This window comes from Hyla sarda, chromosome 3, assembly GCF_029499605.1.
Source record: "Hyla sarda isolate aHylSar1 chromosome 3, aHylSar1.hap1, whole genome shotgun sequence".
Lineage (NCBI taxonomy): Eukaryota > Metazoa > Chordata > Amphibia > Anura > Hylidae > Hyla > Hyla sarda.
Genome location: NC_079191.1, coordinates 368,692,081 through 368,706,189, shown reverse-complemented (window position 1 = coordinate 368,706,189; position 14,109 = coordinate 368,692,081). Strand labels below are relative to the sequence as shown.

The 14,109-nt window shown below is 44.9% G+C and overlaps 1 protein-coding gene across 6 annotated transcripts in view; it reads left to right on the top strand.

The window, feature by feature from the left end:
• Positions 1-14,109, top strand: part of RTN4 (reticulon 4) — a 65,820-nt gene that overhangs the window by 38,559 nt on the left and 13,152 nt on the right. For 5 of the 6 annotated variants that reach the window (XM_056567769.1, XM_056567773.1, XM_056567768.1 and 2 more), the window contains one exon: positions 7,372-7,579. In XM_056567769.1, the coding sequence (XP_056423744.1) occupies positions 7,372-7,579 (208 nt within the window). Of the gene's footprint in view, positions 1-1,648; positions 1,790-7,371; positions 7,580-14,109 lie in introns of those variants that run through there. The other variant, XM_056567771.1, reaches the window with a different exon arrangement.

The window sequence follows — 14,109 nt, the reverse complement described above, 5'->3', positions numbered from 1 at the left end:
ACTTTGTGAGTACCTACGGGTACACTGTCAAGTTTAGAGTATATGAGGGACAAGATTCCCGTATTGAACCCCCAGAATGTCCCCCACTCTGGGTGTTAGCGGGAAAATCGTTTGGGAGCTTGTGCACCCATTGCTGGATAAGGGCTGCCACGTGTACGTGGACAACTTTTATACCAGCATCCCTCTCTTCACATCCCTCGCCGCCAGATCGACGTCCGCTTGTGGGACCGTGTGGAAGAACCAGAGTGGCCTCCCTCCTAAATTTTGTTCAGACACCTATCCCCAAGGGTGAGTCCCGTGCTCTTACCCATGAAAACCTGTTGCTGGTCAAGTATAAGGATAAGAGGGATGTCCTTATGCTGACCACTATTCATGGTAACGGCAGCTCACCTGTCCCTGTGCGAGGTACCACAACACCGGTCCTCAATCCTGATTGTATTCTGGACTACAATCAGTATATGGGGGGAGTTGATCTCTCAGATCAAGTCCTCAAGCCATACATGGCCATGCAGAAAACACGTGTATGGTAGAAAAAAGTTGCGGTCTACATGGTACAGGTTGCCATGTACAACTCTTTTGTTCTGTACCAGAACGCTGGCAACACAGGGACATTCCTCCAGTTCAAAGAAGAAGTCCTAAAGGTCCTGATCTTTGACCGGGAAAGGCCGGACTTCCCAAGGAACTGGAAATATAGGTGCCAGGATCATCCCAGGCCAACACTTTCCAGAGGAAAGAAGGGAGGATCCCAGAAAAAAATAAGTTTTTCCCAAGAGGGGGATACGGAAGGCCACCACTACTCAAGGTGACACTTGCCACGATCATCCGGGTCGCTGCATTGAAAACTGCTTCAGGGAGTATCGCACCTCCATGGAGCACTAAATTTTCCCTTTTTTAAATTTCTCACAATTTCCCATGGGTCACTGAGTCACTATCATCGGGGACTTTTTAGGTTGCCTCACATGCGCAGCGCTCTCTCTCCACCTGAGCGGGGTGCGCATTTGAGGCCACAGGTTAGGGACGGCCACACACATCACATTCCCAGAATGATGATTCCGAGCATAGGGTTTGGGGCGGGCATAGGTTTTACTTTTGGCTATGCTCTGGGCATTATTCTGGGAACATAATTGGCATATCAGAAGTAAAATTTTAATTTTCACCCCTCCCCCAATAGTACACTTCACTAGGGACAAAAAGGTGACTATGTCCACAAATATAAAGTGACTTTGCCTGTATTTGTTGAGCTGGACCCTTTACTACAGTGTTTCCCAACCAGGGTGCCTCCAGCTGTTGCAGAACAAACTCCCAGCATGCCCAGACAGCCTTTGGCTGTCATACCATGTGCAGGACCAAGGGGGAGTGGGGGGGGGAAGGGGGATCGGTGTCCTACTCATGGTTTTCCAATCGCTGTGCCCCCAGCTGCTGCAAAACTACAACTCCCAGCATGCCCGGACAGCCTTTGGCTGTCCGGGCATGCTGGGAGTTGTAGTTTTGCAACAGCTGGAGGCACCTTGGTTGGGAAACACTGCTCTACTATAATGATGAGGTCCTGCCAGCCTCTTATTTTTGTATGTGTACCCCTCCCCCTCTGTGCCCAGTGAGTGGTCTCAGCTCTCTGAGTGAATGCTGTGTCTCAGCAGTAGTGCGGGGTCTGGGGGGGAGTGTTCTGCCCATGATTGACGTGTTCACTGTGACCTCCTGAACGCTGGGCAGGAAGTGAGCGTAGTTCCAGTTAGTCAGCTGTGGACGGTCCCACTGCATGCAGGCAGCTCCAAGATGGATTCCAAGAATGGTCAGTGCTTTGTGTGTGCATGAGCCCCTACTCCCCTCCGCTCCTTCCTTACTGCCTGTGTTACTGAGGAGGTCGTGTTCACGCACCGCACCGCTCCCTCCTCCACACACTGCAGTGTCCTTCTGCACACTTTATCTTTTTAATTCAGATTTTGTTACTTTCACTGCTTTTGAATTTGGCTTTGGTTAAAGTGGGATGATGTTGTGGTGTATTCCTGCCTCTTGTAGACGGTGGACGGTGTGTTCTCGCTGGGTGAGCTTTACATGGAAGGCATAGATGCCGGCTGCTATTTTTAGTGCTAGCAGATGCCACTTCTGTTACATCCCTCCTTACCAAATGGCGCCAGCTGCAGCCACTTTAGATTCTCCTTTCTGATCCTTCGTATTTTTTTGGGAATTGCTCATAAGAACGGGGTGTGCGGAGAGTTTTGAGCCCTGATAGGTGAATGTTCTGTATCTGCAGTGCGGTGTCTTCACATAGAGCAGGGTTTCCCAACCAGGGTGTCTCCAGCTGTTGCAAAACTACAACTCCCAGCATGCCCTGACAGCATTGGGAAACGCTGACATAGAGAATCATTATACCCTTATTACAGACCTAGAGTCCATATGCTCTGAGCTACCACTGTGCTGCTTATTACTATTGCCATGTGGTGACCCCCTTAATCATAAAGCCCTGGTCACAATAGGGTAATCCCGCTGTGCATTCCGTATCATTGTTCACCTTCAGTGCTGTAACATATATTTATTATTTTACTGTTCAATCCCCTTATCCCAGCTGTTGGGATTCATAACCTATAGCACATTTTATTAGGCCAGCTGTCGGGATACTTCAATGAATGAGAGCTCTGGTGACAGTGACCATCTGACGTGTCCAATCCCCCTAATAGGGGTGAGTTTACACATGTACATAATGGGGGAGATTTATCAAAGGATTTAGACTGGTTTTTCCTGTCTAAATTTGTCGCACAGAAAGTCGCAGTCTAAATATGTGCGACTTTTCTGCGACTTTTGCTGTGGAGGATTTTTAGAACATGATGCATGCAAGTCTATTTTAGACGGAAATGCATTGGAAAATGCATTGGTGCTGAATTTATCAAGTGCGACTTTTGTGCGACAAGTCGCATCTGCCCAAAATACGCTGAGATGTCAGACCATGTTGGAGCAGGTCTAAATGCAGTTTAAGCTGTAGACCCTGAAGTCTGAGCACAGAATTTATCAAGGGCTGTGAGACCTGATAAATTAGGAGCACAATAGACAAGAGACTACCACATACGCTGGTCTATAAGCTTACCCAGAATAGACTAGATTAGTAAATGTCCCCGTATGTGTGTGAGATAGAGATAGAGACAGATAGATAGATATATATATATATATATCTATCTATCTCTCTCTCAATGTATGTTTATATTTCACAGTGAGAGAGATTAAATAAATATATACAATGATCCATCAACATACAATGTCTTTTCTGGACCATTGTAACTTGAAACCAGACTCAACATACAATGTACAGACAGTCTAGATCTGTGAGAGGAACTGACCAATCAGAATGGGCATTTTACTGGTATTCAGTAAAATCACCTGTATTACTGAAGTGAATGCACTGACTGACTGGCTGGTATCGCCCCCTACAGTACAGGGAGGAACTGCAAGTTTTGTACTACACTTTACCTGTGCCAGGGTTAGCTGCTCCTTTGGACACCAAGTAAGGGCGGCTCCATTTGGGACACTGTATGTACTGTATAGGACCCTAAAGAAGCTTCTGTCCTCTACTTAAACCATTGTTTCTCAACCAGGGTGCCTCCAGCTGTTGCAAAACTACAACTCCCAGCATGCCCGGACAGCCCAACTGCTGTCCAGGCATGCTGAGAATTGTAGTTTTGCAACAGCTGGAGGCACCCTGGTTGGGAAACACTGACATAGACAGTGATTACAGCTCCCAGCAGATCTTTCTTACTTTTACATGTAAGGATTTGCTTTATCTATATTAGTTATCTACTTTTTTTTTTTTCTTTTTTGGATGACATTTTGGTGGCTTCAGAACCAATATACGACTAAGTCCAACACAGTAATTCAACTTGTATATATTGCTGCAGAATCACTGTTGCAGATTTATTTTATTTAAAAAATTTTTTTTTTTTTGTACGCCACCCTACGTCTCTGCCAGTACATTGAGTTAAAGGGGAATTCGGGGTTTATAAATCTTATTCCCATATCCAAAGGGGATAAGATGTATGATTGCGGGGGTCCTGCCGGCATAAGGGATAAGATGTATAAACCCGGAATACCCCTTTAAGATCGCTCGCCCACTGCTCAGGGTCTTAGTAAAGTATAAAAGAAAGCAATGCTTACCCCGTCCCAGCCTTATCCAGCACTGACAATCCCATCCTCCCCACCAGCTTTATTTACACACGAGGTGCCCATATACACGCGTCACCCCTGGGCCATATCGGGATGAGATGGGGATAAAATCAATATGGTGGGGGTTTCTTTCACCACAGTCACGAGCAGTGGCCATTTATAATTTTATTCATTTAGGTTTTTTGTTTTAGTAAGTTGGGCAACCCTGTAAAGAGGTCCTATAAACTCATACTGCTCAGCAGTTCATAAATCAGGACTTGGGGTGCATGCACACCACGTTTTCACTGTACGGTGCTGGATCAGACTGGGGGAGGGGAAACCTTGCGCTCCCGTAACCCAGCTGGGCCGGTATGCTACGTTTTAAAGTCCGGTCAGAAAACCGGATACGGGTAAAAAATGAGCCGACCGGAGTAAAACTGTGACTCTGATCGGCTCATTAAAGTCGATGGATTTCAGCGCCGTACAGGAGTGCACGGTTTTCCCCTCCCCCAGCCGGATCCGGCAACCGTACAGTGAAAACATGGTGTGCATGCACCCTTGTAGAACACTGGAGTAACTATGGCCCGGTTGTCCATCTGATGCTCCTTTTCTCTGACATCATGTAAGGGTGGATTCACACTACGTTTTATCCCATACGGGAGCACATACGGCAGGGGGGAGCTAAAAGCTCGCGCTCCCGTATGTCATTCATTTCAATGAGCCGGACGGAGTGAAACGTTCGGTCGGCTCATTTTTGCGCCGTATGCGCTTTTACAACCGGACCTAAAACCGTGGTTGACCACAGTTTTAGGTCCGGTTGTAAAAGCGCATACGGCGCAAAAATGAGCCGACAGGACCGAACGTTTCACTCCGTCCGGCTCATTGAAATGAATGACATACAGGAGCGCATACGGTGACATACGGGAGCGCGAGGTTTTAGCTCCCCCCTGCCGTATGCGCTCCTGTATGGGGGAAAACGTAGTGTGAACCCAGCCTTAATCTGGTTAGTAATGGCTGATGAGACACTTTGTGCGGGTGGGACCTTGCTGTTGCCTTCTATGTTCGGAGCTGCAGACCTTTCCTGGCCTCGGTATTCTGCGGATTAAAGATTACCGGAGTCAGCACGGTGTCGTTTTCATGCTACCATGTGTTCTCTTAACGTCATTCATTCCCGGCCTCCCCATAGACCTTATTCTATTGCTTGACCTCCTTCCCTTTTGCTCCCAGCTACACAAACTTCTTATTAAAGGGGTACTCTAATGGGAAACATTTATTTTTTAATTTTATTCATCGTTTTTATATAATTTTTTTAAATCAACCAGTACCAGAAAGTTGTAAATTACTTCTATTTAAAAATCGTAATCCTTCCAGTACTTATGATCTGCTGTATACTACATATATTTCCTTTCTGTCTGATCACAGTGCTCTCTGTTGACACTTCTGTCCATGTCAGGAACTGTCTAGTGCAGGAACAATTCTCCATAGCAAACCTCTTCAGCTCTTGACAGTTCCTGACATGGACAGAGGTGTCAGCAGAGAGCAATGATGTCAGACAGAAAAGAAATTCAAAAAGAAAAGCACTTCCTGTGGAGCATATAACGACTGATAAGTACTGAAAGGTTTAAGATTATTTAATAGAAGTAATTTTCAAATCTGTTTTAACTTTCTGGCACCAGTTGAGTTGAAAGAAATAATGTTTTCCACCGCAGTGCCCCTTTAATACAATGTGATAATTAGGACTTCATATGAAGAATAATACATAGTAGGAATGAACACTCGCTGTTGCTTTAGGGTGGTGTTCATGTTTGGCATTTTCCCTGCGAGGTATTGAGCAATGGGACTTTGCCATGTTTATCTTACTGTGAACTAAACCATATTTAGAAGCAAGTGAAACCCATTGTCTGACACACTGTGTAATCCTTATGGGGATTTTATACACGTGTATATTAGATGCTCTTTGCAGTTAACCCTGTTTGTGCCCAACACAAGAGTCTGTGATCTGACTCCATTCCTTGCACTTCTGTTGCATTGCTAAACATTGCTTCAGGGACATGGCCTGAGGTACATTTGGTCAGTCTCGGGGTATGGTGTAAGTAGCCATCCTCCAGTGGTGAGCGCCATCCTCCAGTAGCCATCCTCCAGTGGTGAGCGCCATCCTCCAGTAGCCATCCTCCAGTGGTGAGCGCCTTAGAATAAAGAGACCTTGTGTTCATTGACAAAAAAAATTTCCCCAATGCTAATTGGAAGTTCTGTTCTCCTCGCACACATTCAATGCCCACTAGACCAGTGTTTACCAAGCAGGGTGCCTCCAGTTGTTGCAAAATTACAGCTCCCCTGCAGCCTGAGAGACACCAGAGAAACTCTGCCATGCAGCATCCGGGCAAAGAACATTAATCCAGGCCGGTGTTTCCCCAACCAGGGTGCCTCCAGCTGTTGCAAAACTACAACTCCCAGCATGCCCGAACAGCCTTCGGCTGTCCGGGCATGTTGGGAGTTGTAGTTTTGCAACAGCTGGAGGCACCCTGCTTGGAAAACACTGCCCTAGACCCATCAGGCCACACATGGCTATGTACTGTAATACTGAAGCTTAAAGGGGTACTCCCCTGGAAAAAAAATTATATATTTTTTTAATTATCTATTTGATCTATCATCTATTTGATCTATTATTCTAATTTTTTTTTTTTTTTTTTTTTTTTTTTTTTTTGAGTAGCCGTATTAGTCCAGTGATGCAGATGCAAATCCAAAAATGTTGCAGTATCTTGTAATACCTTTTTTTTTTTTAAACTAACAGCATTTTGTAGAGACGAGCTTTCGGGATTCCTCCCTTTATCAAGTCCAAAGCAAATCCACAGGAATTTCTTTTTTTGAATTTCCTTTCTGTCTGACCACTGTGCTCTCTGCTGACACCTCGGTCCATTTTAGGAACTGTACAGAATAGGGGCAAATCCCCATAGCAAACCTGTCCTGGACAGTTCCTAAAATGGACAGAGGTGTCAGCAGAGAGCACTGTGGTCAGACATAAAGGAAATTAAAAAAGAAAAGGATTTCTTGTGGAACAAACGGCAGCTGATGAGTACTGGAAGGATTAAGATTTTTAAATAGAAGTAATTTACAAATCTGTTTAACTTTCTGGCACCAGTTGATTAAAAATAAATAAATGTTTTCCAGGGGAGTACCCCTTTAAATCGCTGCAGTATAGATTTCCTAAGTAATTGACAATATTTTCTTTCTTCTTTTCTTTAGTTGTCGACCTCCTGTACTGGCGGGACATTAAGAAGTCCGGAGCAGTGTTCGGCGCCAGCCTCTTCTTGCTTCTGTCTTTGACCGTCTTTAGCATTGTCAGCGTAGCTGCATATATCGCCTTGGCCCTGCTCTCTGTCTCCATCAGCTTTAGAATATACAAAGGGGTTTTGCAGGCCATTCAGAAATCTGATGACGGTCATCCATTCAAGTAAGTAGCAAATTCACCGTATGAAAACGATATTTCCTCCATTGTCATAATAGTCTGAGCTCTTGAACATCATGTGAAAAGGTTTGTAAACTAGAACACTGTGGTCGTGTTAGAAAAGAAATCCCAAAAGAATATAATTTCCTCTGTAGTATTCAGCAGCTAATAAGTACTGAAAAGATTAAGATTTTTTTTATTAGAACTAATTTACAAATTTGTTTAACTTTCTGGCATCAGTTTCCGCCTCTGGGGACCGCCGAGATCTCTGTGCAGCCCCCCTGCATTCTGTGCCGGGTGCTTCCTCCGAAACGAGGATGTGACCTCACAGCCACGCCCCTCCCTTCTGGTCTGTAGGAGGGGGCATCACAGCTATAGACATAAATGGGGGAGGGGGGGGGGCGGGGCATGGCATCCTTCTAGGCTTTAAGCAACCTATTTTCCAGCACTAAAGAGACATGTCATAACTCACATGGACCTGGCCCCCAGTAGGGATTTACAGTCTGTTTTCCCTACCTAAAGACCCTTTTAGCTTTCCTAGGAATGCTCATCCTGATGAATGGCCCTTGTAAAAGGGCCAACGAACATAAAAAACTCTGGTTCATCAGCCAACTTCATCATCTTCTGTGAATATTTCTCAGCCACACTTCACCATATGTGAATGGGTCATGTGCTGTCAATAATGGTGAATTTGAAGGTTCACATGGTTAATCCAACCTTCTGAAGGCCCTGTAAACAAGTGACCATCACGGAGATTGGTGATAGTTTCCTCCAGCTGGGGTTTGTGTAGAAGGGCCTTTAGACACCAATTTCTTAGGAAACCATTATCCCTCAGTATTAGGGATCGACCGATATCGTTTTTTTTAGGGCCGATACCGATAATCGGTGGAGGTTAGGGCCGATAGCGGATAACTTATACCGATATTCCGACACCGCTGCAGATCATTGATTTAAAGCGGGCGCTTTAAATCAATGCACTGCAGTGGCTTTTGCGGTGCCATAGGCCGCCGCCACCACCCGCTTCTCTCCCCCTGCCTGTCCGGGGGTCCTGAGACCTATCACCACCACCGCTCCCCCCGCCGCGCTGCACCGCGCCTAGGGGTGCCTCCAGCTGTTGCAAAACTACTACTCCCAGCATGCCCGGACAGCCGTTGGCTGTCCGGACATGCTGGGAGTTGTAGTTTTGCAACAGCTGGAGGGCCTACTGTAGGTATAGTATATTATACAGATACCTGTCCATCCCAGAACCCTGACTCACCTTCCCAGTTGCTGCAGGGACCGTCCGGGTCATCCCCGGTCGTGGGGCGGTGCGGGGGACGGGGCATTATCGTCTATTTTTGGTACCTGAGTCACTGTATTAAGAAGAAACAGGGCTGTAACTGTATAACTAGTGGAGCAGAAAATGCTTAATTTTGTTTGCATGTAAAATGTTTTCCATTGTGCTGTAAATTTCTTATCTTTTAGATAAGTGACCATTCAATGACAGCCTAACCTTGAGTAATGTATATCAGCGGTTAGACATTTTTGGCTTAAAAAAAAAAAAAAATCTTTGGAGTGGAGGAGACGGCGAGGGTTTTGCTAGACCGGGAAAAGGGTCTCTTCAGTCACATAAATGTGAATTGTAGAAGGCCGATGCTTGCAGTAATCTATTCTGTAATCGAATTAAACCCTTTAATAAAGTGAAAGGTACTTCAGCTTGAGTATTATATTTGCACAGAAAACACCTTTTATGGTGCGTTCACACTACGTAATTCCCGTGGTAAACTTTAACATCGGTGTGAATGAGTCTTCCTCGAGAGCCGTTCACACTCGGCAATTTCAGTGGTGGACCATTCCGCTGCTGAAATTGTTCTGCGCAAAGAAGGAACAGGTTCTTTCTATGCGCAGAAGTCCATGAGCTCTGCGTAGCCGCCGTCAATGCGACGCCGGCTGATAGACTGAATTTCTCGCTCGCTGATTTCCGTGAGCGGAGATTCAGTTTCAATTGCCCAGTGTGAACACGCCCTTAGGGTCCATTCACAAGTACAGTATCCTGTGCATATTTGATACGCGGGATTAGAAGCTGCAGATTTGAAGCTGTGTTTAGTCCTTTAGTTTAAATTGAATTCTGCAACCTCAGAGCTGCAGCATCAAGTATACACAGCATACTGTACCCTTGGGATACAGTATAGTGCATATTTTGCTGCTTTATTTTCCATACATTAAGTTCAATGGGTAAGAAAACTATTAGGAAAAAATGCACGTGTCTAGCATGTTGGATTTTGACACATCTGACCTTTCCTCATTGAAATAACATGGTGGTTTAGCTGAGCGAGTTTATTGGCGAGTCTGGAGTGTCGCAATCTGCACAAGCATACAGCAATTAGCATTATAGACATGTAAACAGGGCTGTGGAGTCGGTAGATAAATGTTCCGACTCTGCAGTTTTTTGTACTTCCGACTCAGACTCCTCTGTATTAATATGCAAATGTATTTATAAACACTTACTGTTGAATCCAAGAAGCAGTTCCACCAAGTTCTTCTAAGCTCTTCTAGCAGAGAGAGGTAGTTGGGCAGAAGCTGCTGCCTTCTCCTTTTTGTGTGCTGATCTGCTGCTGAAGATAGGGCAGTGGGAGGAACCTGGAAGGGGCGTTTATTATAAAACATGATTTCCCTAGTAGAATCCCATAGTCATGTTTAAAGTTTAAGCTAACAATCAGAGTTTACAAGTTTTTATAGCCTTAGCTGAATGACAGCAGTTTTTCCAATGGTTTACAGCTTCAGTCTTCAACTATTGACCCTCCATTCCCTTCACTTATACAAGTGTCTCTAGTCCTGCAAAAAAACATATTTCCTTAACCCCTTATCAGTGAGAGGCTAGGTTACCCATGGGTTCCCTGTAACAGCAGAAAGTACAAGTATTGCCGCTCCTAATTGTGAGTTGCGTGCCATATAGTGAAGCACAGGAAAAGCATGCTTCTTCATGGTCACTTATTGTGTTAGTTTTGCTGTTACGTGAGGCACTGAATGCATTGGTCTTTATTCTTACAGTAGAGAAGTCATTAATTATAACTTTTTGTGAATTGGGACATTTAAACTTGCCTTTTTTTTTTATTTTTTATATTCCAATCTAAATTTAGTAGGAGTCGGAGCACTGTTTGCCGACTCTGACTCCGACTCCAGGGACCCAAAATTTCGTCCGACTCCACAGCACTGCATGTAAACTCCAATCTAACCAGCTGTGTGTTTTTTTTTTTTTTGCAGCAGCAGCAGCAATTCTTTGCCAAATGTTATAAAACCTATTATAATTTTTTTAGAGAGAGGTTTAATTTAAATTATTGCACCAGAAATTGCTACAAAACAAAATATGCAAAATAAACTCAATACTGATGATGCGCATTTGCAATAGTATGAATACGAACAGTGAGAATTTTGAACGCTGGTCCTATAAGGCTTCCATGTGCAGCTGCTGACATTCCTACCAAACCAGCAGTGAACGGAGACGGCCGAATAAGGCTGGGTTCACACCACGTTTTCTTACATACGGTTCCCGCATACGGTTTGGAGGAGGGGGCGGGGCTTAATCGCGGCGCCCGCACTCAGCCGTATTCGGGAACCGTATTTAATGCAAGTCTGAGCCAACCGGAGTGAACCACAGCCTCCGGTCAGCTTCGTTTTCGGCCGTATGCGGTTTCCCGACCGCAGGCAAAAACGTGGTCGACCACTCCGGTCGGCTCATAGACTTGCATTAAATACGGTTCCCGAATACGGCTGAGTGCGGGCGCCGCGATTAAGCCCCGCCCCCTCCTCCAAACCGTATACGGGAACCGTATTTAAGAAAACGTGGTGTGAACCCAGCCTAAGAGCGCTGGTGCAGCTGCACATGGAAGCCTGAGAAGCCTTATATGTCTCCTGCGGATGATCTTGACACACTTTGGGTGATTACTGTTGGATTTATTTGTAATATTGACGGAAAATATATAAAGAAAGAAGCTTGGTTGCAGTTATTATAGTGTGTGTGTTAATTTTTCTACTAGGCCCTGCACCCCCTTGCATTTTCTACTAGGCCCTGCACCCCCCTGCATTTTCTACTAGGCCCTGCAACCCCCTGCATTTTCTACTAGGCCCTCATCCCCCTGCATTTTCTACTAGGCCCTCATCCCCCTGCATTTTCTACTAGGCCCTCATCCCCCTGCATTTTCTACTAGGCCCTCATCCCCCTGCATTTTCTACTAGGCCCTGCACCCCCCTGCATTTTCTACTAGGCCCTGCACCCCCTGCATTTTCTACTAGGCCCTGCATCCCCCTGCATTTTCTACTAGGCCCTGCATCCCCCCTGCATTTTCTACTAGGCCCTGCATCCCCCCTGCATTTTCTACTAGGCCCTGCATCCCCCTGCATTTTCTACTAGGCCCTGCATCCCCCTGCATTTTCTACTAGGCCCTGCATCCCCCCTGCATTTTCTACTAGGCCCTGCATCCCCCTGCATTTTCTACTAGGCCCTGCATCCCCCTGCATTTTCTACTAGGCCCTGCATCCCCCTGCATTTTCTACTAGGCCCTGCACCCCCCTGCATTTTCTACTAGGCCCTGCACCCCCCTGCATTTTCTACTAGGCCCTGCACCCCCCTGCATTTTCTACTAGGCCCTGCACCCCCCTGCATTTTCTACTAGGCCCTGCACCCCCCTGCATTTTCTACTAGGCCCTGCACCCCCCTGCATTTTCTACTAGGTCCTGCACCCCCCTGCATTTTCTACTAGGCCCTGCATTCATTGGTTCTAAGCTTCAGATCATATCCCATCCGTTGTCTTCAATAGGGTGTGATAAAAAAAAGTAACACTCTGTTCTGTTCCTGGTCACGGTGACCACTTTGCGCACACGGTGAACTTTTTCACTACATGGCCATTAAAACCAGTCAAGCGAAATGTATTAAAGTGACCAGTCCCTGGATCTCTACTGCCGTCTGCTATTAATATTAGTTATGCAATGATCCAGAAGCGTTTTGCTCATGTTACATAAGATGCCATTTGACGTACACAGAATCTCATATATTTATAAATGCAGGAGGACTGAACGCCGCAGCTGGTGATCCTTCACTTCTAGTGCATATAGGTCACACGGTTAGTTTCCTTATTCTGCACATTGCTTCACTTTTCGAGCAGTGAATGTTGAAATATCATTCGGCCAAGTCTGTCCCCTTTATTCACACTGTCCTAAACTTTCTTCTACATTAAACCCTGTTAGTAATCCACTTGGCAGAAAGCAGTGAATTACATTTAGTTTTTACTGTGGCAAAGTTAGTAACACATGGGGAAGAAAAATGTAGAACGTTGATCAGATCTCAGACCAATATATGTGAGAAATTGAGCGAAATAAGGAAATCTCTTTCAGCTGGGAATATTAACATTTTATCTGCGGAACCATGTGTCCTTATCTTTACATTCACTTAGTGTGCGGTACAGTCCGATCATAGTGGTCATTGTACAGAAGCGGACGCTGCAGACCGCGCCATTGGTGTGTTTTTATATATATATATATATATATATATAGATAGAGATAGAGATAGATAGAGATAGATAGAGATAGATAGAGATAGATAGAGATAGATAGAGATAGATAGAGATAGATAGAGATAGATAGAGATAGATAGAGATAGATAGAGATAGATAGAGATAGATAGAGATAGATAGAGATAGATAGAGATAGATAGAGATAGATAGATAGAGATAGATAGATAGAGATAGATAGATAGAGATATATAGATAGAGATATATAGATAGAGATATATAGATATATATATATCTATATATATCTATATATATCTATATATATATCTAATATAGTTGTCCGCGTGTCCGACATACTCCACATACTGAACGGTTTAGGTAAGACTTCATGATTCTTCAAGGTCACCAGCACAGAGGCAGAGAAGTAGTAGGTTTTTGTAAAATCGGAAAGATGTTCATTCACTTTTACATTTTACTGCCTGACAACCCCTCTGGACACACTAGTAGCTTGTACAATAGTAAATGGAAAGGAAAAAATTGCAACTCAGCTCACTCACCACAGGGACCACAGGTGAAGGGATTGCTTTGTAATCTGAAGCGCGGCCAAAGCGGGCCGTCTGCCCGTGTTGACAAACAATAGAAGGTGAGGGATCCAGCTTTACAGCAATGTGGCTGTTAAAATCCAAACTTTAATATAGTCAATAAAACATGGAAAAAAGAACGAACAGCAGACACGCTGACGCGTTTCGGGCTATTACAAGCCCTTAATCATGGCTCAAAACGCGTCGGCATGTCTGTTTTTAGTTCTTTTCATTTTTTCCATGTTTTGACTATATTAAAGTTTGGATTTTAACAGCCACATTGCTGTGAAGCTGGATCCCTCACCTTCTATTGTTAGTAGCTTGTACACCTAATGGTCCCCCCCTGTGTAGGAGGCAGTACTTCCCAGGTGCCTCCCGCTGTTATAAAACTACAACCCCCATTATGCCATTGGCTGTCTGGGCATGCTGAGTTGTAGTTTTGAAACAGCTTGAGGCGCCCTGCTTGGAA